The 24,684-nt window shown below is 57.4% G+C and overlaps 1 protein-coding gene and 1 non-coding gene across 2 annotated transcripts; both read left to right on the forward strand.

Annotated features, from left to right (window-relative positions):
- Positions 1-541: 541 nt before the first annotated feature.
- Positions 542-614, forward strand: TRNAV-AAC. Its single transcript has one exon. It is a non-coding gene; the product is annotated as a tRNA-Val (tRNA).
- A 14,338-nt stretch (positions 615-14,952) lies between these two features.
- FSCN1 (fascin actin-bundling protein 1) lies at positions 14,953-24,314 on the forward strand. The gene is made up of 5 exons (XM_032459980.1): positions 14,953-15,919; positions 21,637-21,793; positions 21,909-22,030; positions 22,293-22,460; positions 22,942-24,314. The coding sequence occupies exons 1-5, from the start codon at positions 15,088-15,090 to the stop codon at positions 23,142-23,144; spliced, it is 1,482 nt and encodes a 493-aa protein (XP_032315871.1). The 5' UTR covers positions 14,953-15,087; the 3' UTR covers positions 23,145-24,314.
- The last annotated feature ends 370 nt before the right edge of the window (positions 24,315-24,684 follow it).

Consider the following 24,684-nt stretch of genomic DNA (forward strand, 5'->3'; position numbering starts at 1 on the left):
CTAGCTGGTTCCTTTGTCCTTTTGACATGTCACATCAATTTTTTTTTTACAGCTTTACTGAGGTCTAATTGAAAATCACAATCAACTGCACATATTTGAAGAGTAGAAGTGAGTAAGTTTTGAGTGTACACACCTCAGAAGACATCAGCCCATTTAAGATGATGAACAAATCCATTACCTTTAACATCTTTCCATGGGTCTTTGTAATCCATCCCTCCCACCCATCCTGGGCCTCAGGCAACTGCATCTGTTTTCTGTCACTACAGTTTAGTTCAAATTTTCTAGAATTTTTATATGCATAAAACCATACACCCTTTTTTGGTCTGGCTTCTTTCACTCAGCCTAATTCTGTTGAGCTCCCCCAACGATGCTGCCTGTATTAATAATTTGTTCTTTCTTATTGCTGAGTTGATATTCGTGCTTCCTTCTTGTAAAATTCACATTACATGAAATTAACCATTTTAAAGTGAACAATTCAGGGTCATTTAGTGTACTCACAGTTTTGTGCAACCACCACCTCTATCAAAACATTTGCAGAGGGGAAGGTGTAGCTCAAGTGGCAGAGTGTGTGCCTAACATGCACAAGGTTCTGGGTTCAATCCCCAGCACCTCCACTAAAAATAAACAAACCTAATTACCCTTGTCCCCCCAAAATAAGTAATACAGTAAAAAAGTTTGCATCACTCCCAAAGGAAATCCCGTACCTGTTACGCAGTCCCTCTCCATCCCCCGCTAATTCTCTGTCCCTGGTAACCACCAACCAGCCTTCTGTCTCCATGAACTTACCTATTCTTGATACTTTAGATAAATGGAATCATATGATGTGTGGCCTTTTGTGTCTGGCTTCTTTGATTTAGCATTCTATTTTCAAGGTCCTCCCACACTGTACCATGTATCCAAACTCCATCCTTTTATATGACTGAGTAAAATTTCATTGTATGCATTCAACACACTTTGTTTGTCCATGCATCCTGCGTTGGACATTTGGATTGTTTCCACCTTTTGGCTATTATATCAGTGCTGCTATGACCATGTCCAAGTTTTTGTTTGAACACCTGTTGTCAGTCCTGGGCATACACCTAGGAGAGGAGTTCTGGGGCACATGTTCATCTACCTTAACTTATTGAGAAGCCGCCAAACTTTCTGCAGCGTCTGACTGTTTTACACTCTCACCAGCGATGGAGGAGGTCCATGTCCCCATTTTGCTCCATGTCCCCACCCACGCTTCTTATTCTCCTTTTTATTTTCTGTTATGGTCCCTCTAGTGGGTGCGAGGTGGTGTCTCAGTGTGGTTCGAGCTGCAGTTCCCGCATGGCAGTCTTTCCATGTTCCTGTTGACCATTTCCACATCTTCTTTGGATCATCCTGTTTTTCAGCACGACAGGATGTCCCAGCTCTGGAATCAGTTACTTCTCTTCAGAGCCCTGATCCCTTGAGTGGAGAAAGGGGGATGTAGTCCACCCCAAACCAGCTCAGGGGACAGAGCTGGGAAACGTGGTGTGTTTATCCACATGAACCATGTGAATTCCTTTATCTATAGAAATCGAAAGTCGTGAGTTGACACTGATAGGCCCTGGGTTCACTCCAGTTTCCTCCCTTTCCATGTTTATGGCTCCCTTCTCTGCCAGCAAGAACCTGGCTGCCCCTGTGCTAATGTGCCTGTTTATTTTCTCAGTCCTCGCCTGGCCACTGTCATCCCTGGGCCATGCAGACACCCTCTGGTCCTGCTCAGCCACCCTGCCTTGGTGGGGCTGCCTCCCCACCTCCCGAGCTCTCCACCCCTCATTCTGACTCCCCAAGCCCCGCACCCTATTCCTGCACACCCACCACAGAGGCCCTCTCCACCCTGTGCGTGGAGGCCCACCATGCTTGGTTCCAGCCAGTGGCTTTGGGACCCATTTGTTCCAGAAGGGAAATGAAAGAAGGGGCAAAGGGGAGAGGAAGGAAGAGGTCCTCTCTGCTTCTTGCTTTATCTGGAAACTCATGCTAAGTGTGCACTTTCTAAGCAATGAGCTTCCTTTTGATTTAACGTGATAGAGTCCCCCCACTCCTCTTCTGGCGGACTTGGGGCCTGGTGTCTCCAGGAGCCAATCTGGGTCCGAGACAGGTGGGGAAGGCTGGAAAGGGGGATGGGTGAGGGGGGCGGGGCCTCTGGGCCTCTCCCCTTCCCTTCCCTTCCTTCCAAGACAATGGGCTCCCATAGGATGGAGGTAAGAGGCTGGGTTGGATCAGAGTGGAATCACACCCTCCCACTGCTACCTGGGGGAGGGTGGCTTCCCTGGGGATGGCCCCCCTCAGCCTCCATGGCCTGGGTCCTCATCACTCTGTACCTTCGTGGAAGGGAGGCGTGAAAGCTGTGCCCAGTCACTGGGGCCCCTGCCCTGACTCCAGGACTGACTGACTGACTGACTTCCTTCCTTCCTTCCTTCCTCTTCCCTCCCTCTTCCCCTCTCCCTTCCTTTCTTTCTCTCTTTAAATTGAGGCTTAACACAAAGTTAAAATACACAAAGTGCACCCACCTTCAGCACAAGCCTGTGCCCGCTGACACGTGCGTCTGGCCAGGGTGTCAGCCCGTGGAGCCCAGGACCGGCCAGTGCCGGGGGTCCTCAGGGGTGGCTCGGCCGAGTGGAGGTGGGCTGGACGGCTTAGTTTGGATGGAAAAAACCTAAAATTTCTCAATAACTTTTATACTGATGACATGTGGAAGAGATCAAATTTGGGGCATACTCGTGTGCTAAATGCAACATTAAAATTGATTTCACTTGTTTATTCTTACTTTTGTTGTTTTGTTTTTTGGGGGGGAGTAATTCAGTTTATTTATTTACTTATTTTTAGTAGAAGAATTTTTACTTTTTTAGTGGCCGCTGGAACACTTCAGGTTACAGCTGGGGCGGGTACAGAACATCTCCAGCTCCTGGAAGCCCCCCAGCCCCACCAGGCCAGCACCTCCCTGGAGGTCGCTTGGTTGCTGTACCCACCCAGCGAGCTTTGTTCTTAAACTTCGTAAATGGAGTCAGAGAAAGATGGGGACACAGAGAGACACGAGGAAGAAGGTCGTCTGAAGATGGAGGAAGAGGTGGGGTGATGCCGCCACAAGCCAAGGAAAGCCTGGGGCAACCAGAAGTAGGAAAAGGCAGGAGGGGCCTCCCCTGGAGCCTCCAGAGGGAGCTCAGCCCTGTGGACACCTTGAGTTCTGCCTTTGGGGCTTCAGGATGGTGAGAAAATAAAGTTCTGTTGTTTTAAGCTAACCAGTTGAAAGAAATTTGTTACCGCAGCTGCAGTCTCCAAACGAGCTCATCCACGGAGCTTGCAGGAGCCCTTGCACCAGCACTCACCTGGGAACAGGGCGGAAACTGAGGCGCCGGGCACAAGTGAGCGAGGCCTCCTCACAGAGCACAGGTTTGGGGCCCCACCCTGACCAGCTGGGTGTCTCCCAGCGAGTCACTGCACCTCTCTGAGCCCCACAGCCCCTCACCTTGAAGAGGCGCTGTTGAGAGTAAACAGAGACCCTCTTACCCAGGGGTGGAGGGCACCGCGGGGTGGCAGGGAGGGGGCATTTGTCCCTCGGACCCCAGAGGTGTTCTGGGGTTGGCCCCCATGGGACACTGATGCTGCAGGAATCCGCCATGCCCCACCGTGGCTGTGGTCAGCCTCGGGGCACCTGGAGGCAGCACCTTCTCGGGCATTCCTCGATTAGGATTTTGCTTTGCCCAGTTTTTTTAATCAAACAATGTATAACTTGGCCAGATATGAGGCCAGGGCCCGGCCAGAGCTGCTGAGAAGGATGTGGACCCTGCGGGCATTTCCCAGCCTTTGCAGCCCCATGGTCCCCAGCAGCTGCCTTCCTGCTGGTCACGGCCTCCTGGGTGGGGGAGGAGGGAGGAGTCCCGGACAGTGGGAGGCAGAAGGAACTGGGGGTTCCAGTCCAGTGTGGAGAGGCTGGGGCTGGGGGAGGCCTTGATCTGGGCTGACTTGTGACCCCCAGGTGCCTTGCTGGCCCTGCTCAGGCTGCCCCCTCCCAGCCCCTTAGACGATGTCAAAGTTCTTCCCCTGCAAACAGAAACTGCTTTCTGAGCACATCCTCCAGGCCCTGCTCTGCCCTTGTGACCCTCAGGATGTGGGGTTCCCAGGCCCCTGCCCCGCCTCCTATCATACTGACTCATCCTCCTGCTCACTGCACCTCTTCCAGTCCATCTTCCCCCAGGCGTCAACAGGAGCACATCACACTCCTACTCAAACCTTGCTTGGCTCCCCAGTGCTCTCAGGATGACCCCCTGAGCACAGACCTGCAGGGCCCAGCCTCTCCAGCACCCTCCCCACACCCCAGGTCAAACCCCAGCTGGTCCCTTGCTGGCTCCCAGGGACATGTATCTTTTTCAGAACTTTTCCCCCAAGCCCTGTGAGGTGGGCAGTGTTGTACCCATTTCCCAGGGGAAGACGTTGAGGCTTGAGAGAGAAAGGAAGTTAGAGGATGAGCAAAGCCTGAGCCCAGGTGGCTCTCGCTGCCCCGCTTCCCACTGATGTTGCGTCCGTGTGCTGACCTCTACTGCTTTGGCACCTTTGGTGAAAATCAAATGAATGGATGAGTCAGTCTGAGCTCAATATTTCATCCCACTGATCTGCATGTCTGTCCTATTCCAGAACTTTGCTGTCTTCATTACCATGGCGTCAGAGTAAGTCACAAATTCAGTCAGCAGTAATTCTCTGACTTTGTTCCATTTTTCCTCCCTCTCCTGACCCCTGGCCACCACCCTTCCACTTTCTGTTTGTGTGTGTGACTCCTCAAGGACCTCATATAAGCATAATCTTACACTATTTGTCCTTTTGTGTCTGGCTTGTTTCACTGAGCACCACGTCCTCAGGGTCCATCCCCATGTTGTAGCAGGTGTCAGAGTCCCACTCCTTCTTAAGGCTGGATGATATTCCAGTGTGCAGATGGACCACATTGTGTTTATCTGCTCACCTGGCAGCAGAGACTCGGGTTCCTTCCACCTTTTGGCTACTGTGAATAAATGCTGCTGTGAACATGGGTGTGCAAATTTCTGTTCAAGTCCTTGCTTTCAGTTCTTTGGGGCTTATACCCAGAGTCGAACTGTTGGACCAGATGGCCATTCCATGGGGCGTGGTTTGAGACGAACATGTTGTCATCTTGGCTAAGAGAAGTGAGGAAGGTCTGCTGGAGGGCTTCAGGAAAGGGTTCTTCCATTGACAGAAAGAGCCCTACCACAAAGCTGCTGGAGTCAGGGAGTCTGGAGTCTGTGAATTTGGATGAGAAAACAATCACATCCTGATCATCACCGACTGAATTCAGCATTTCCCTCCTTTGTGAATGTAGCAGCAAACGCCAGAGGGGCCTGTGGCTTTGTCACCAACACCGAAATATATTACATTTATTGTAGAAATTTCAGAATATCATTTGGACTCAAGTCACAGTAGTTCTTGAATCCATCACTAGATGCCACTATTTAGTGTGTCAAGAAGCAGCACGTGTTAGCACAATACAATTAAACATTGACAATTGCAACGTAATTGGCTCCCTTGATAATCCTATGTATTTTGTCTTCTGCCTTTAAAAACATGATACTGAAAAGGGATTTGTCAAAAGCCTAGTTTAGACAGTGCCGGGAAGATGTGACTTCTGGAGCCCTGGCAGCCATTTTGTCACTGAAGGGCTCAGCCTGAGGGTAAAACTGAGTCAGGAAGGACAGCAGAGTGAGGATGGACGGCAGCATGAGGAGTGGGGGAAGTTCCAGGGTGCTTTCCCAGCTATTATCAGAATTAACCAGGGAAACTCCTCTGGTCAGGACTTCTTATTTCTTGCCATAACTGATGGCCTTCTCCTTTAGCCAGCTGAGTCAAGAGTTTTCTGTTTTTTGCCATGAAGATTTCATGACTGAAAGAGGGTGTTTCCAAAGGGGTCCAGGAATGGCCTAGGGAAAGATGGCTGAGGACAGAATCCTGCTGGCCTGTACACAGCCTTTGTGTGAATTAGAAAGAGGTGCACCTCCAGGAGGCTCAGAAGTCCCCTGGCTGGGGGCGATGACTTCCGGCAAAAAGAAGAGCCTCTTTTCCTCTGGCTGACAGCCCCCAAGCTAGGGCACGGGGCTTGTCTAGGGGGCCTGAGCTGGCTCTCCCCCATCCACCCATCTACCACACAGCCTTTGTACGGGATACAACCTGTCCAGCTTCACATGGAGGTTCTGGGAGAAGAACCCAGGTTGAGGAGAGCAGGTGGGCTTCATGGAGGCCGTGTGGGGAGGGCAGAGCCTGCAGAAGTCAGTTCTCACATGCAGACTCTCGGGCCACACTTGAGGGAGACCCTCAGACGGTCTGCGACTCCCAGGCTCATGCAGATTCCTCGGCCACAGACTGCCTGGCAGATGTGCCTCTTGTTCATGCCCCCCAACTGCCCCTGTCCCCGTCCAAGGATTCCCATCCATGGCCTGGACCCTGGTAAAGTGTCCTGGACATGCATTGGGTGGGGCAGGGAGGGGCTGGCCGGTCTCCTGAGCCAGGCAGTTACTGAAAGAACCCACCCCCCCCACCGTATGGGCATCTCAGATTCCCCAGGCAGCTGGGAGGGTCCGCTGGCCAGGGAGGATTGAGCCAGGACAGGCCTGGGCAGCAGGGAAGGTGAGGGAGGGTCTGGCGTCCAGGCCCCTCCTGCCTCTGTGTCCCTCCCTTGTCTTGTTGGGGCAGCCTGGCTGCTGGAGGGGTTGAGGGGACAGACACAGCCTTGCCCACTGGGTGGGGGAGGGCAGAAGAGCCAAGTCACTCACTACAGGCCAGGGCGCCCGCAGACACCTGTTGTCACATCTGACACCTCCCGGGAAATCCTTCTAAGCCCCAGACTCTGTTCCCGCCCCCCCGGGGGCTGCCCAGATGCCACCCCCACCCTCACCCCCAGAAATGCCCAAACCTGCGCTGTCCTGGTCACAGGTGGCTTTTTACATTTAAATGAAGTAAAGTGAAGAAAATGAAAAGCTCCTCAGTCACATAAGACACATTCCAAACGCTCAGCAGCCACACGTGGGACCAGAGGCCCCATACTCGGACAGAACAGATTCCAGAACACGTCCATCATTGCACAAAGATGCCTGCGGACCCCTGGGGCACCTGGACCTGCACAAACAGTGCCAGGGTTCCCCCCACTGGCGCTCAGGGAAGAAGCCAGGAGCCTCCCCAGAGGAGGAGAGGATGTCTGAGCTGGGTCTTTCTGAAGAGCAGGAGTTTGGTAGGTGGAGAACACGGGAAGAGGAGGAGAGGGAGGAAGAAAGGAGGCAGGAGAGAACAGAGGTTGGACCGCCGAGGGCTCTGGGCAAGGCGGAGCCGTGGGAGAGGTTTGAGCTGGGGAGGGGCATGATCAGCTTTGCCTTGTAGGAGGCCACCTGGTTACCAGGTGGGTGGATTGGAGGCAATGAGGGTGGCGGGCAGGGCAGCTGTCAGGGTGGAGATGCTGGTCATTCTTTACCCCGGTGAGCATCAGAGGATCAGAATAGCGCTCAGTGCTCTCTGAGCTGGGAAAAGCAGGCCCCCTGTTCCTTGCAGGTGACCTTGGCAATGCCTCTGGACTTCGAGCATTTCCAGCTGAAAAGGTTCTGCGCAGGCTCAGGGAGGACAGATGACCACACCATCTGACAGGCGGGGCCTGAGGCCAGAGATGGGCCTGTCCTGCTGGGGTCTCACAGGCATCGGTGGAGGGGTGGGGGAGCCCTGAAGGGCCGGCACAGGCTCTCTGGGGCAGGAGTGGGGTGGCGGCCAGGTTGGGGGAGGCTGAGGCCTGGCACAGCCAGCAGCCTCTCCGCAGCCAGGGACTCGGCCCTGCTCTTGGCAAGGACATCTTGGCAGGAGAGGGCATCTGCCCAGGGTGCTAATGCCCTCTTAATTAGCCAGGCACTCGCCAAGCACCGGCCATCAAAGCCTTGCGCAGCGCGCCCGGGCCTCAGGGCTGGCCCCGCACCTGCTGTACTGTGAGTCTGGTGGATGGCCAGGTGCGGCCTCTGAGCTGCCCGCTGAGGCCAATCCAGGCCTTCCCCTCAGGGCATCATCGTCCATGATGACGGAAGCAGGAACGATTTGTAGGGACATGTTTTCAGTAACAAATACGGGGCAGGTCAGCCTCCATACCTTCGCTCCAGCAGGCCCGGCTCCACCCTGCGGGACTCCCTTTCACCCAGCATCCCTCCCTCCTGGGGCCCTCCTGGACCTCCTGGGTGACTCTGGGGTCCCCCCATACCCAGGACAGCTCTCTATGTGGGCCAGGCGCTGGGCACCTCCAATTTGGTTCCTGACTTAGGGGGGGGTCACAGTTTAGGGCCAGGAGTGGGGTGTCACAAATCTCTTGGCAAATCTGACAAAACCCATGTGCCTGAGAGCTGCGTGTCCCTCTGCAAAGCTGGGCCAGAGCCTCTCTGTTCCGTCCAGGCCTGTCTCCCTATTTGTAACCCGAAGGCCCTGGGATTGGCAGCGATGTTTCTGGAGATGGGGTGATGGGTGACAGCCGGTCCTGCCCTCCTTGGCTCCGACCAGATGGTGCTCGGGAGCAGCCGGTGGCCCTGGAAGGCACAGCTGTCCTAGAGTCCCCCCGCCCCTGGTACCAGTTCCTTTCACTTAGGGCGCCCGCGGGGGACACAGGCTGTACCAGGCTGCCTTGAGGGGCCCACGGAGGCAGCAGGCACAGAGCAACAAAGGCGCCCTTCACAGGCTGTGGGCCACGAGGCGGGTCACCGTGGTGGGCTGGGCCGTGGACATCTGTGCGTCTGTAACGTGGACGGCACTTCTGGCCCCTGACACACGCCGGGGCCACGCTTCCCTCCTGCTGAGAGAAGGGACAGTGAGGCTCAGAGAGGACGGGGAGCTCCCTGTCCACGGCTCCAAGTGATGCTGGAGGGAAGCCCCCAGGACATCACGCCTGCCCTTTTGCAGACGAGGAGCTGAAGCTTCAAGAGGCTGCGATTCACCCAGTGCCACACCTGGGGTCTCAAACCCTGGTCTCTGGACACAGTTAAGACCAAGGTCAGGGCCCAGACTCTGAAAGCCGGCCACGTCCTGGGAGGTATGACGGGAGGTGTGTAACACATTGGGATCCGGAGAGGCAAAGAGAGGGTGCGAGACCACAAAGCTGGTGTGGAGGGGGAGCCCCAGGAAGGAGCAGGAGGCGTGGGGGGGCCCTGGGAGCGTCTGGTTGGGCTGGAAGCACGTAGCTGACAGTCTCAGGCCTGGGTTCAAGGCCTGGTCTATCTCTCCCAGCTGTGTAATCTGCTCGTGTTGTTTTTTTTACCCTCCTAAGATTCATCGATTTTTTAAATTGCGGTAAAGTTCACATACATAAAATTAACAATTTCAAAGTACACAGTCCTGTAGCATTCAGTACGTGCACAGTGCTGTGCAGCCGCACCTCTGCCTGCCTGGATCCAAAACGTTTTCACCACCCGCTGAAGGAGCCCCGTCCCCACCCAGCGCGCGCTCCCCACTCCCCGGCCCCCAGCGCCTGGCGGCCAGCACTCTGCGTTCTGTTTGGTCGCGTTTCTTCACCTCTTAGGCTCAGTCCACTCATCTGTGAAATGGGGATGACACCCGGCTTGTTGGAAAGTTCAAGCAGCAAAAGCCCTGGGCACAAAGCCTGTGGTTCCTGTGATTGTTAGGGGCTCAGTGCCCTCCTCCCTCCCTGGAGCCCAGCGCCGGGGTTCCCAGGAGTCGCGGGAGAAGTGGGGCTTGGGGAGATTTCCTCAAGGAGGAGCCCGAGGCGCCAGATACCCCCAGGCAGCACAGCCGAGCCCTGGCCCAGGTGAGGGGGCCCCACTCTGGGACAGGTGCAGGTCGGGGCCCAGCAAATCCAGGCAGGCATCCGGTGGCCAGGCATCCAGTCTGAAGCGTCAGGCCTGCACGACAGCCTGGTAGGAAGCTGATGACCTTCCACACCAGTGAGGATGGGGTGGAGACAGCGTGGGGGTGGCAGGGGGCCACAGGGACAAGCCATCGAGGGATGTAAACTAGATAAAGAGCGAAAAAAACCGAAGCCAAAACCAAATAAACAAAACCCTCAGAAACAAAGCTATTCATTTCTGTATCTGAACATCTATCCACACCTCCTCTCTACCTATCTACCACCTCTCCGTCTGTACCTACATAATATATTTCTGAACAAACATAGAGAGAGACGTGGCAGGATGCAGTCCCAACATGACAGAACAGCACATAGGCCAGGACAAAGGACAGGTGAAGAGACGGCTTCAAATAGTCCATCAGGTTCATTAATGTTATGAAGATGTTCACGCAGACATCAAACCACAGTGTAGAGAACCTTCTCCTGCTGTCACCCTGTTGGCACAAAAATTTTGTCCCACCTCTCCCCTATCACCTCTATTTTTTGCAGGGAGGGTGACTGGGGTATTTTATTTTTTATTTTTATTTTTAGTGTGCTTATCTCAAGTTTTTTTTTAAATTATCTATTTATTTGTTTTTAGGGGGGTAATTAGATTTGCTTATTTATTTATTTTTAGAGGAGGTACTGGGGATTGAACCCAGGACCTCGCTGTGCATGTGCACGCTAAGCATGTGCTCTACCACTGAGATATACCCTCCCCCTCAAGCTTTTTTATTATCGGAATATCCAAACATTTATCCAAGTAGAGAGACTCAGGGAAGGCACCCCCAGGGATCAACTACCCTGTCCAGAATAGTTTGAGGCAAAACCCAGGCATCATGTCATTTTATCGGAAGTGTTTTTGTTGGGCAAAGACTTTTGTTTTTGTTTTCACAGAACTCTGGGCCATTACCATATCTACACCTGTATTCTCTAGGAGAAACTCAGCATGTATTTTTATTCCCGTTTGACAGGGGAGGAAACTGAGGCAGAAGGGTGAAGTAACTGGTCAAAGGTCCTGTGGGAAGCATGTGTCAGAGCCAGGAGCCTAGTCAAGGCCACCTGACTCCACCTTCTGCTCCTTGACTTTCGCACTGGGATGCACCTTGGGATGTCATTTCACAAAGTCCCTAAACATTGGTAGTGGGGGCATGGGGAATTCTCCAAGGCTGCTGGGCTGGGGAGGAGGCTGAGTCTTCGTGGCTCACTTGGGGGCCTGGGCCCAGAGCTAGCCAAGCAGCCTTTCCTGGTGGCCTCATTTCCCTCCCCTGATCAGGCAGGAGGGCGCCGGTGGCCAGCCGGGAGCCGCTCAGGCCTGGCCCAAGCCAGCACCCCCGTTCTCCCAGTGCCATGCCCTCGTTCCAGGCAGCTCAGGTGGCGCCTGGGTTCCTGTGGGGCCCAGGGACACAGCGTCCGTGTTCCTGTCCTTCCCCAGAGGGACCCGAGGTGGAGCCTGCAGACAGGGCTGTGTGACTGCCCTGGACACAGAGGTGCCCAGTGTAACCGGGACTCGGAGAAGGCAAGAGTAGGGAACATGGGTGTAGAGCAGTGAAGGATTTTTGAAAATGTTCTTCTGTTAAACTGACCTGAGATTTTGTTCCTATGTTGGCTTTTCAACAATAATTAATTATAACAGTAGTATAATTATATATTATAATTATAATATTAATTATAATTTCCAATAATAATTATGTTGGCTTTCCAACAATAATAATTATAAATATTAATTACAGTAATTTTTTAAAAACTGGAGATGCTTCCCTCTTCCCATATCCAAGGATCTAAGGTCATGAGATTTGGCCATTTGGTAGCTTTCCCTGTGCACAGGACACCCCTGTTTCCTGGCAGCTGCTGTGGGCCAGGGCTCCTTCAACCCGCAGTCTCCAGACAAGCTAGAGCAGGGGCAAATACATATCACCCACACTAGCTTTGGACAGAGGACAGAGTGAACTCCCCATTACCAGAGGCAATCAAGTCAAAACTGGACAGGCTTAATTTTTCACACGGTGCCTGGGCCACAGCCAAAGAGAAGCACAAAAACATGTGGGTCTGTGGTTGAGGGCTTCACTGCTGGGAGGGCATTCTGGCCAAAGCAGGGCATCAGCAGCAACAACCCAAATGCCCCTCCCTACGGCACCAATTAAACAGACGGCACAATCAAGAGGCGGGATATCACACAGCTGGGAAAGAGAGAGAGGTAGGCACTCAAGTACTGAACCAGAAACCGCATTCAGAGGCATCAAGGAACAGAGCAGGACTGAAAATGCTGCCTTAAGACGGAGAGAAGAACGAGAAGACAGATGCATGATTGCTTGTCCTTGAAGTTCAAGGAAAGGAAAACACATCTAACAGCAGTCATGGAGGTAGTCAGGTGGCGGGACAAAGGCCTTTTTACATTTTTGGATATTTGAACTATGTGAACGTATTCCTATTCAGAAAAAATTTTAAATAATCAGGTTCCACATCTGTTGAAATTAACCTTGATTCTTCGTATACAGACCCCAGCTCACCTAGCAACATCCGCTCCTGCCCGACTCAGGACTATCCTGGGCTTCCTCAGCACTCCCGGATCCATTTCGTTCACTGCCCTTGTCCTTGGGGAAATGCAAGGTCCCCTTGCTATGCCCCAGCTCCCCCCACCTCTGCCATCGCTCCCTTTGATTTTTAAGTTTATTTTATTTATTTATTTTTTTAATGGAGGTACTGGGGATTGAACCCAGGACCCCGTGCATGCTAAGCGCACACTCTACCACTGAGCTATTTGATTTGTAACTTATTCAGCATATCGGCACAAGGCTCGTGCTCCTGGCAGATTGGTCCTAAAGCTCTGTATTCCAGCATCGCTCTGACTCCAGGAGCAGCGTCCTGGGGATTCACGGGGAACCCAGGGGCTGGAGGGAGCATGGTCTGCCAGTGTCCCTAGGACCAGCTGGCCTTTCTTGGACACTGACCATGTGCCAGGCACTATCTTCTAGGTGCTTGATGGGTGGAGTCATCAACTTGTACCCGTTTGCCCAAGACCTTTCTGGCTTGAAAACTGAGTGCCACATCCCAGGAACCCCCCCAGGTCCGTTCATGTGTGTTGGCTCCTTCTGTCCCCTCAACTTCCCTCCCAGGGCACGTACTATCATTATGCTCTTTTTAGAGATGGGAAAACCAAGGATCAGGGATGTGCATTTGAGCCCAGGAAGCCTAATGCAGGCACCCAGGCTGCCCCTATACCCATCCGGGCCCACCAGTCTTTCTCCCCTTCAAAAGCATCCCCTGGAAAGGCCTGGACCCACTTCCACCCCCGCCTGTCTGAGAGGCAGGGGCTCCCAATCTCAGCCCCTTTCCTGGCCTGGGGAGCAGCAGAGTCACCCAGCCCCTGTTCCAGTGGGTGGGTCTCAGCATACTCCAGTTCCACTGCCAGCACCCAGCCTGCGCCCCACAGTCTCCTGTAAATGCCTACAGTTATTCAGACTCCTCTACTCTGAGCCTTGGTAGTTGACCAGAGGTTTGTGGTCTCCCTAACTAGGCATAGGGCTTCCTGGGAAATGGAATGGTTTCTAAGGGTGGTCAGGCACAGTGTCTGAGCTCTGTGCCCCCAGGAACTCTCAGATCACCCAGAGATGGGGGAGCTGTATCTCTTCCACAAAAAGGGAAACAGGCTCAGAGAGGTTAAGTAACTTGCCTTGCACACAGCCAGCAAGACCCTGGGTTTCAAGCCTATTAGATGACCTCAAAATGAGAAACTTGATTTCCCTGCTCTCCAGAGGTGAGCTTTGTGGGAGGGGATGCTATGGGCAGTGCCTGCCTGGGGCTCAAGGTAAACCCATTTGATCCACAATGATGAGAAGGTAACACAAAATTCCCCTGAAAGATAAAAATCCCTGGAGGGGATTGCCTGGGGGAGGCAAAGGCACCGACCAAGCAGCATGGGAATGAGTTCAGTGCACTCTGCCTTTGGCCTCAAGACCTTGTGGGCAGCCTGTGGTCATGCTGGCATTCCAGGGGCCTGTTTGGCATGTGGGGAATGTCCTAGCAAAAGCCTTGGCCTTCAGAGATGTTCAGAAAAGGGAAGTGTTCCTCTATGGGGGTGGGGGTGGGCTCCGTAGGGAATGTCCACTTTGAGGGAGGAGGATGGACAGCTGAGGTCCTAAAGGAGGCGGCTGTAGCCAGCATCCCCCCTCCCTGTGTGCTCAGCCTCCAATGAACTGGGGCCCTGGGGGTATAAAGTGGGAGGCACGCTTGGCCCCAGGAGCTGGAGACCTGGGTTCTACCCCTACCGGGTGTGCTGCCTGAGTTACAACACGTCTCTGACCTGCTCAGTAAAAGGGCACGCTGCTAAAACTGCGCCCGGGGAAACTCACCAGAACCCTGTGGCTTCTGCATTCTCAGAATGGGAATGCTGTCACTGGTCTCAGTCACTACCACGGAGACCGATTTAGGTGCCTGGGCCATTGGGAATGGTGTGGGTGGCCTTCAAGGCAGTGTCCGGGGAGGGAAGCCTCCGGTAACCACAGTCTCAGTTCTGGAGGCTGTAAGGCCTGGATTGAGTGAGTTGGGGTCTTGCAGGCCCCTCCCCAGCTTTTGGCTGGCCCTCACCATCCTTCTGCCCACAGGCCCTTGGAGGGTCCCTTCTCGGCTTCTTCAAGGCTCTGCTCTAAGGCCACCTCCTCCGAGTAGCCTCCGGACCGCCTCTGCTTAGTACTGATGTGCTCTGTGGTCTTTGCGGTCTTAGTCACAACCTCAAACCTGGCTCGGCCTTCCTCCAGGCTAGGCTTGAGATGGGGGGCCTCTGAGGGGTCCCGAGCTCAGGCTGCGGCGCTGCGGGGGTGGGGCCCTGGCACTGGGGGGAGCGGGCGGGGGCCTAGGCAGGCACTGGGAAGGAGGGGGCGGTGGCCCGAAGTAGGGGGAATGGAGAAGACGGCGGTGCAGAAGGAGGAGACACGGCGAGCTGAGCCGCCACCCGAGCCCCTCCGGGCCCCTGCGCAAGGCTGTGCGCTCGCTGGGTCCCGGCGCCCCTTCCCCGGCGAGCCCCGGGGCGGGGCGGGGGCGGGGCCTCACGGCGCTGACGTCACCCCGCCTATAAAGGGACCCCGGCTTCTCCGGCCGGCTTTGTGGAGCGCTGCTGAGAGTGCGCGCAGTGCCGCGGCTGCTGAACAAAGGAGCAGGGCGCCGCCGCGGGGACCCGCCACCGACCTCCCGTGCCGCGCCGGGGCCTCCCGCTCGCAGCCACCATGACCGCCAACGGCACGGCCGAGGCCCTGCAAATCCAGTTCGGGCTCATCAACTGCAGCAACAAGTACCTGACGGCCGAGACGTTCGGATTCAAGGTGAATGCGTCGGCCAGCAGCCTGAAGAAGAAGCAGATCTGGACGCTGGAGCAGCCGCCCGACGAGGCGGGCAGCGCAGCGGTGTGCCTGCGCAGCCACCTGGGCCGCTACCTGGCGGCGGACAAGGATGGCAACGTGACCTGCGAACACGAGGTGCCCGGCGCCGACTGCCGCTTTCTCATCGTGGCGCACGACGACGGCCGCTGGTCGCTGCAGTCCGAGGCGCACCGGCGCTACTTTGGCGGCACCGAGGACCGCCTGTCGTGCTTCGCTCAGACGGTGTCGCCGGCTGAGAAGTGGAGCGTGCACATCGCCATGCACCCGCAGGTCAACATCTACAGCCTGGCCCGCAAGCGCTACGCTCACCTGAGCTCGCGGCCCGCTGACGAGATCTCAGTGGACCGCGACGTGCCCTGGGGTGTTGACTCGCTCATCACGCTGGCCTTCCAGGACCAGCGCTACAGCTTGCAGACGGCTGACCACCGCTTCCTGCGCCACGATGGGCGCCTAGTGGCTCACCCCGAGCCCGCCACCGGCTACACGCTCGAGTTCCGCTCCGGCAAGGTGGCCTTCCGCGACTGCGAGGGCCGCTACCTGGCGCCGTCGGGGCCCAGCGGCACGCTCAAGGCGGGCAAGGCCACCAAGGTGGGCAAGGACGAGCTCTTTGCCCTGGAGCAGAGCTGCGCCCAGGTCGTGCTGCAGGCGGCCAACGAGAGGAACGTGTCCACGCGCCAGGGTGAGTGGGGACGCCGTCCTCCGCCCCTCCTGGGCAGTGCACAAAGCGCACCCCACCCCCGTCCCCACAGCCTCCCGCCCTTTCTCTCCCGCGGCGCCGCTGCAATCCCGAGCGACGTCCGGTGCGCCCCCGCTGGGCGCGCAGGCCACCCCACCCTGCCGCAGGACATGCGCTCCAGCCCAGAGGAAGGGGCGAGGGGTGGGGCTTTGCCTATCCTTGGGTTCTGCTGTACAGCGCCCACTCCACCTTGGGCTTGGGGGTCCCTGGGCCGAGCTTAGGTACCGCCCCCTGTGCCACCGTCCGAACCACCAGCTCAATCTGGGTCCTCCCTACGCGCGCAGATCCCTGGGATCGGCGGGCTCAGCCTTTGCGGAGGGGACGCCCCTCCCCCCCCCCGTCAGTGGGCCTTTAGCTCAAGGGCGGAGACGAGGGGTCGCCACAGGCCCGGGGCGCGCCCCCACTCCCTAAGGGTTGCCTTTAGCGGGCTGGATGAGGGAACCTTTGATCTCCGCAGGGTGCGCTTCCACCTCCCCGCCCTCCGGGCATTTCTCCACCCCTCCTGGCGGCGGGGAGAGGTTGGCCTCTGGTAGAGGGGGGCGTCCCAAGTGTCTGCCCTTCCCCCCAGCCCCTCCTCCCGCGTCTGCCCCGCGCTCGAGGCCGCGGCCTTTGTGAGCAGGGGGGCGGGCTCCTCGACAGGGCCCTCCCTCGCCCCCTTTGTCCTGCTCGGTCTCTGCAAATGGGAAAATCAGATGCGGCGGGGCCGGGGGAGGGGCTCGGCTTTCTGCGGGTTCCCCCCGCTGAGGACTCCCCGCGTCACCCCCGGGTCCAGTGCCCCGTCCGAAGCCGCCCCAGGAGGCGGCCTCCTTCCTCGCGCCCAGGCTCGGGGACGGCGTGGCGCGGATGGCCACCCGCCCGGCACCCCGCCCTGCGTCCGCCGCGCGTCTCCGGACCGGTGCGCTCTGCTCCGCGGGTGCCAGAGGGGGCCTTGGAGAGAGCCGGGAGACTCCTGCCTGGCTTCCCTCGGGAAGCCCCCTACCCTCGAGTTAACTCCCTCCCGGAACAATTGGCTGCAACGCGCTGCGTCCTCTCCCGGGGCCTCCCGCTGGCCTGGCCATTTCCTACCGGCCTGCGCGCCAGGAGTGAGCCCCACTCTTTTCCTTCATAGATCCCCCTCCAGGCGTATTTTCTTCCTTCTGGCGGCCTCGCCCCTCCTCTGGCCAAGAAGGCAATCGATTCTTTCCCACTGGGGGACCGTGGGGGTCTTGCTCCCCGATATGGGAAGTGGGACCCCAGCTTCTGGAGATGGTTGGATGGAAGCCCAGTCAGTGCCCCCAGCCCCTCCTGATGGCCACCGCCCTGACTGGGCTCTGTTGAGGGGGTCGCGGCTCCATGGCAGTTTTGTGCCTGAGTTTGCTGACTGAGGTGGGTGGTGTCTCGTCCATCCTACAGATGGGTGGGCTCAGGCACAGAAAGGTGAAGCCAGGTCCTCAAGGTCATACAAGTAAGCAAAATACAGAACTGGGTTTGACTCCAGAATGGGTGCTTATGTGGACCCCCTGAGGCACAGTGGGCCTCCTCTTTCCAGTCTCACACAGCAGTAGGTGGGGCAGGACTCCCCAACTATTCAGCAAACACTGTGCCCCTAGCAAGTGAGACATGCTGAAGCCTGAGTGGTGAGCAAATGGGCATGTCCGGGATCCTTTCCTGTTGGGCCCAATGTTCTTGTTGGGACATGAGCAACATCCCACAGGTGTCCAGCAAAGGCCTCGGGGTCCAGGAAGTACATGAGGGTCCCAGATTTGATGGGGGAGGTCCCTTTCTGAGGAGGACACTTGACCTGAGGATGAATAGAAGGTAGCATGTATCTCGGTGTTGCAGGCACAGGGCACAGCTTGTGCAAAGGCACGGAGGCAGGAAGGAGCAGAAAGCTCATTGTGGCTGAGAAGAGGCTAGGTGAGGTTGGTAGGTGGGACTGGAACAGCCAGCAGGGCCACAGGACCCATTTGGGTGCTCATAACACAGCACTCTGTGCTTGCTGGGCTGCATCCAGCACCTTCCCTGGGGAAGATGTGGCTGGAGCATGTAGCCCTGGCCCTCGCCCTTAGGGCCAGGAAGGTGCAGAGAGAACCTGGGGGTGTTTTTGGCAGACACTGGCAAGCCTAGGCAGATGCCCTCCTCTTTCTAGTAAAGCTCACTGGGGGTGTCATGGTGTGATTCAAGCTGCTGGGGCAGGAGGAGCCGGATATTGGGCCAGGAGAGGTGTTGGCCCATCTGTGAGTTTAAAGGGGAAGGGGCTTTGGAAGCCAAGATTAGAACTCCACTGGCCTCAGATTTGGGGGTCCTCATCTTGATCTTATGTTGGCTGACCTCGGGTCTTCCTGGTGGGATGGAGGATGACCAGAGGACCCGGAGCCGGCATAGGATGGGGGGGCGGGGCGTGTCTGCAGAGGCCATTTTGGACAGGACTGCGTGGCAAGGAGGCGGCCTCTGTGCTTCTGACACATGTTGGGAAACACCAGCCAGGAAGGAGGAGGATCCTGAGTTTAGCTGGCTGGGGGATGTGAATCATCCCCACAGGCCTGCACAGGCCATGCCTGGAGGGGGCGGGGTGCTCCCTGCTGAAGCTGCGATCTGCTCTCCGGCCTCAGTTTCCCCATCTTTAAAGTGCTGGCCCAGGGCTGCCCTGGGAACATTTTTTGGCCAGGTTATATTTCTGGGAGGAGGCCATTACAGCCACCATCAGAGGCAGGGTTGGCCACCAGGGAGTAGGGGTCCGAAGAGCTGATGTAAGGCAGATGGCAGACAACCGTCCCAGGTCCTGGGAGGTGGTATAGCTGTGACCACACGGAGGGGAACACAGCTTGGGCAGGGACGGAGGATGGTAGGGCCACTGAGTGGCCAGTACTTATGCTCCTCTGGAGCCTCACCTGCCCTGGACTACAGCCAGACTCTGGGTGAAGCCTTACCACATTTCCCAACTGGTGTCACAGCTTCTTTGCATCTGGCCAGCTATGCCTTGGGGACTCTGAGCTCAGGAAGTACCCAGTCCTAGTTGCTTGAAGGTCAAGCTGGCTGGCTGAGGAAGGGCTGGTCGAGCTGGGCTTTGCAGGATGTATAAGAGTTCTCCTGATGAGGCAGGGCATTTCAGGCCCAGGGAATAGCTTGTGGAAGGACGGAGCAGGGATTTGAACTGCTCAGGTAGTGGCAGGAGGTGACTGGAAAGAGGGGAGGTCAGGTGACGCCACAGATGATTCTAGGCTCCCTCGCTTAAACTGAATGGGGGCGGTGGCAAGTGCTTGATTTGAACAAGCCAGGGGAATTGGAGAACTGCTAAGACTGAGGGGGTCCATGGGGTGTGCTGGCAGGCAGGGGGTGCCCCCTCTGAGCCACTGTACAGGATGGCTCAGAGGCTGGAGACCGGGAAAGCCATGATGGAGAGGGCAGAGGCGGTATCTCACTAGGGCTCTCTGGAGGGGGGGATGGGGATGGGCCCGTGGGCTCAACTGAGCCCCCGCGTCTCCTGCCTCCCCAGGGCTCCTGTGAGCCTGTGACTCAGGTTTTCTGTGCTGCTGTTGATGAAAAGAAAAATCCTGAAGAAAACCCTGTTCCCATAGTAACCCAGCTCTAATTAGAGACTCCAAGGCCAAGTGGGGCCTTTCCAGTCTGGGCAGGGCCGCGGAGCCAGGAGGCGCCCCCTGGATGCGCAGGAAGACAACTCGCTCCCCTGCCCCCTTCCTGCTGGGGGTGGAAGACCTGGTGTCTGCTTGGCACCAGGCCCCCGAATCCTTTCCATATCCTGGCAGAATGGAGAGACCGGGCCCTCTGGACGGGCAGAGAGGGAAACTGAGGCTGAGCGGCACCCAAGGGTGGCTGGCGCTGAGGACCTTGCTGGCTGGCCTAGGCCTTTTTATCAAACCAGTTCCAGGACTGGACACAACCAGGCTGGACAGGGTCTGAGCGAGCGAGCAGATGGCGGTGGTTGTGTGGCCCTGGGCGAGCGCTGAGCACCGCAGAGCCTCGCTTTGCTCCTCATGGGAGAAGGAGGGTGATAGGAATCATTCCATGGGATCGCTGGGCCAGCCAAGCTGAGGGACGTCCGCATGAGCACGGGGGCTGCCCCTGGCTAAGCGCCCAGTAACCAGAAGCCCCATCGAGAGCGAGCCACTGTGCTTCCTGTGTTTGTTCCCGGGCTGGCTGGTACGGTGCTGGAGATTTGACTGCTATCCAGGGCCCTTCCCTGTTCCCGTTGCCCCTCTTCCTGGAGACCCCCTCTATCTCTGCTGCTGCTGAGGTGTGCCCTGTGGGGCTTCTCCTCTTGTCTCTTCTTTCCTTCCCATCAGCTGGCGGGCCGTGCCTTCGGCAGGTGTTGCCTTGTGGCCAGGCAGGCAGGACTGGGGCAGGCGGGCTGGATGAGGTCTGAGCAAGGAGGGACCCCGGCCCAGGGCTGTGCCCCTGGGCGTGGCCTTAGGATGGTCCTCTTCTGGGTGGCTCAGGCACCCAGTGGACCCCTGACGTTGGGGCTGAGGGGGCCCAGTGGGCCTGAAGGATTGAGCTCGGGGGTTCTGAGGGTCTGGTTCAGGGCCCAGGGTGACCCATGGGGGTTCCTGCAGAGTCCTCCACCCTCCACAGAGAAGAAGGAGGATTGGGGGAGAGGGCATGGGAGGAGGCCCACATTTGTCCACCTCTCCTCCTGAGAGGCCCTGGAACCCTTGCTTTCTTTCTGGGTGACCTTGGCCAAGGACATCACCTCTCTGCCTCAGCCTCCTTTGTGAGGTGGGGGCGGCACTTATACAGGGACACCAAACCTGGTCAGCACGGGTTGACGCCCTCAGGCCCTTTGGGTGGTGGTTGGAGGGCTAGGGCTGGGTCCTGGGGGAGGGGCTGGGGGCTCAGACCGCCGCCTGCCAGCTCACCTCCCCTGAAGGCACGTCGGCTGCCCACCACCACTGTGGTCCCCGCTTTATAAAGGTCTCAAAGCCCGAACAGTGACTCACACACACCGACCCACAGCCCTGCTGCTGAGGCGCTTAGGATCCACGGCGCTTGGGGGATAATTGGTTGCTGGGACCAAAGATCCTACTTCCAGGCGTTAGCTGGAGGGGCCACACGGTTATGCAAAACGATGGGGCCACAGCGTGTGGGAGCAAAACCCCGGAAGATTTAGGGACGTGGAAACTTGTAAATCTCCTGATGGGAACGTTGCTCTTATGCCTCCTCTTAACTTTAACACGTATACAAAAGCAGGACGGATATGATGAGCTACCCAGCACATGCTATTCTGCCTTTCTAGCTCCATCTGTCCCTTGATTCACTGCTTTGGTTGTACTTAAAGCAAATCCCTGACATCAGGGCATTTCATTTTGAAATGTTTGTCTGTATCTCTAAAAAACAAGGCCATTTTCTTACATAATGACAAGATTAACAACAATTAATCCTCACTACTTGATCCTGGGCCACATTAAGATTCTCCCAGTTGATTCTAGAATGTCTTTTTGCATTTGGTTTGTTGGAAGGGATCACTTCTGTACTTAAAGTGACCTGTAAATGGGCGTAGCCAGCCTTGGTCCTTGACTGGGACCCTGGGTCCTGCCCCCTGAAGTGGAGGCCGAGGGGCCTCAGCAGCCCCTCTGTGTTGGTGTGTGAGGGCAACGCTGTGGGTCAGCCCGAACCGGGGGGGCGTAGGGGGTCCACGTGCTAGCTGGAGGCTCTCCCCACAGGTATGGACCTGTCGGCCAATCAGGACGAAGAGACTGACCAAGAGACTTTCCAGCTGGAGATTGACCGTGACACCAAAAAGTGCGCCTTCCGCACGCATGTGGGCAAGTACTGGACGCTGACGGCCACCGGGGGTGTGCAGTCCACCGCCTCCACCAAGTGAGTGCCCCGCTGCCCACCTGTCACTGCCCTTGCTCGCCAGGCCGGCCTTTCCTGTGGGACAGGGCCCCAGGGCCTGGGGCGGCCCCGCCTGACCCTGTCCCGCCACCCTCAGGGACACCAGCTGCTACTTTGACATCGAGTGGCGTGATCGGCGGATCATACTGCGTGCATCCAATGGCAAGTTTGTGACAGCCAAGAAGAATGGCCAGCTGGCTGCCTCGGTGGAGACAGCAGGTAGCCACCTGTGGGCACACCCCAAGTCCCGGTTCCCTGAAGGGTCTGACTGTGCCATGGTCACTTACCAACCGCACCCAAAGCCTGCCCTGTGCTAGGCATCCCCCCAAACTGGCACCACCCAGCCTCACCCTTGAGCTGGCATGCTGTGTGACCCCAGGCTCCTGCTCTCCCTCTCTGAGCCACACCCTGGGCCTGGCACCCCCCCACCCCCCACCCCCACCCCCATGAGGCTCACGGCCCCTCCCACCTCCTGGAACAGGGGACTCGGAGCTCTTCCTCATGAAGCTGATCAACCGGCCCATCATCGTGTTCCGCGGGGAGCACGGCTTCATCGGCTGCCGTAAGGTCACGGGCACCCTGGACGCCAACCGCTCCAACTACGATGTCTTCCAGCTGGAGTTCAGGGATGGTGCCTACAACATCAAAGGCAGGTTCTCCTGTGGGTGAAGCTGGGTGAAGCCCCCTGGGCCTAGGGGGCCAACGTTGGGGCACAGGGAGCAACACCCTCCTGCCCTACTTGGCCCTGGCTTTGGGGTTCAGCTTGGTTACCTTGTGATGTGGCTTGGGCCATTCCAGGCCCCATGTGGCCACCAGGGGTCTAGGCTGGGGGTAGCCCCTTCCCCTCTTGTCTGTATAGGAGGGAGATTTCCTGGCTTAGCCCAGACAGAGCTAGAGAGGGAGACAGGATTCTGGAAGGGGTGGGCAGGGGAGGCGTCACACACGTGAGTTACGGGACCAGAACCCTGGTGGGAGGCTGGGGAAGGGACTCCAGGCCTGCGTGGGCCAGAGGCTGGGGTGGAAGTGCCAGACCCCGCCCCCACTCTGGAAGCCATGATTGCAGGGTGGGGAGCAGAGCCTAGGACAGGGCCTGAAGGGGTCTCCCTCTGCCCTGCCCCCCCACCCCCCAGATTCCACGGGCAAGTACTGGACGGTGGGCAATGACTCCTCGGTCACCAGCAGCAGCGACACCCCCGTGGACTTCTTCTTCGAGTTCTGCGACTACAACAAGGTGGCCATCAGGGTGGGCGGGCACTACCTGAAGGGGGACCACGCCGGGGTCCTGAAGGCCTGCGCTGACACCACTGACCCCGCCACGCTGTGGGAGTACTAGCCCCCGCCCACCGCCCCGTCCCCACCCTGCCCAGACCCCTCCTGCTAACCCTCTTCTCCACGTGGGCTCCGCCGCAGGTGGCGAGCCCCTTGCCTTTCAAACTGGAAACCCAGAGAAAACGGTGCCCTCACCCGTTGCCCTATGTGGCCTCCCCCAGGCAGGTCAGCGGCTGTGGCCTGACCCTCAGAGGGATTTCAGATCCCGCTGCCCTCTCTCCTCTGCCCTGGGCGAGGCTGGAACCTTTCTTCTGACCTCAGATGACTCTGAGCCTTATTTCCCTGAAGAGGCCAAGGAGAAGTGTGGGGCTGGGAGGCCTTCCCAAGCCCCTGGGTGTGGCGGGGTGTGTAACTGGAATCTCCTGTCCTCTCCCGAGAGCTCCCAGCCCGCAGCTTCCCAGGAGCCAAGCACTTGCCCCAGGCCTGTCTGAGGGTGGCCCTCCTGGGGTACCATCCCTGCACTGGGGGAAAGCCGGGCAGCGTGGGGCTGGAACCAGAGAGCCCCTCCTGTCCCTGTGCCTGGTGGAGGCCCGGCCTAGCGGCCGTCCGGGCCTGCCCACTGCACAGGGGGCCTTGCTCCTGTCTCTTTCCTTTCACCTGGCCTGACTGGAAGTAGAAAATGACCAAATCAGTATTTTTTTTAAATGAAATGTTACTGCTGTGGGAGCCTCAGGCAAGCCTGGTAGTAGCCATGAGTGGGCTAAAAGGGGTCTTGTGGGGTTTTGAGATGGATGGCATCTCTGGGCCTCAGTGCCCTCTGCCCGTCTAGTGGTGGGGCAGGTGAGGTACCTACCCGAATCCAGAACCCACCCCCGACCTTCCCAGGGGGCTCTCACTGGCCCCAGGCCTGTGTCCCCATCTGGTGGTGCTGGGCCTCAAACCGCCTCAGCCAGAGCCCCCGGTGTGATCGGTGCTCCTCCTATGACTGGACTCCTCCGTCTCAGCGCGATGAAGCGGGGCATCGCCCTCAGCCCGGAGCCCTGTGGAAGCCACCGGCCCCTGGCTCCCAGTCCTACCCCTGCCAGCTCCCTCATCTCCGGTTAGTGTCCACCATGCATCTCACTCTGGGTGTCTTGGTCTTTTATTTTTTGTAATTGTCATTTGTATAACTCTAAATGCCCATGATAGTAGCTTCAGACTGGAAAGAGCAAAATAAAATAATGCAAGTCTGCAATCCCGAGGCCTGTATGTGTGTTGCGGATGAGGGCAGATGGGAGGGGTGGGCCCAACGGACCGGCTCCTGCAGGTTTAGGAGTCAGAGGACAAGCATACACAAACGAGTAGAGCGAACTTCTTTTGCCTCAGGGCAGGTGCGCCTTGACTTGAGCTTGGCGGCGTGGGGCCTGGGCTGCCCCCTTTTCACTGTGAGGGGGTTTGTGGGCCTCCAGCCACACCCCTAAACAACAGGCTGTGGCCCCCTGGGACTGGGGTGTGCTGTCTGGGTCGCCCTTGGAGGACAGGCCCAGGTAGAGGTGGGCACAGGCCCTGGAAAGAGTCAGCTGGAGTCCGGGGGTAGGGGGTGCCTTTATCGAAAAAGGACCCCA

This window comes from Camelus ferus, chromosome 18 (assembly GCF_009834535.1).
Source record: "Camelus ferus isolate YT-003-E chromosome 18, BCGSAC_Cfer_1.0, whole genome shotgun sequence".
In the NCBI taxonomy this organism is placed as follows: domain Eukaryota; kingdom Metazoa; phylum Chordata; class Mammalia; order Artiodactyla; family Camelidae; genus Camelus; species Camelus ferus.

Coding starts and splice junctions, on each gene's coding strand:
- FSCN1 (XM_032459980.1), top strand. CDS start 15,088: ATGACCGCCAACGGCACGGCCGAGGCCCTGCAAATCCAGTTCGGGCTC. Junction 15,920..21,636: donor GAACGTGTCCACGCGCCAGG/GTGAGTGGGGAC, acceptor CTCTCCCCACAG/GTATGGACCTGTCGGCCAAT. Junction 22,031..22,292: donor TGCCTCGGTGGAGACAGCAG/GTAGCCACCTGT, acceptor CTCCTGGAACAG/GGGACTCGGAGCTCTTCCTC.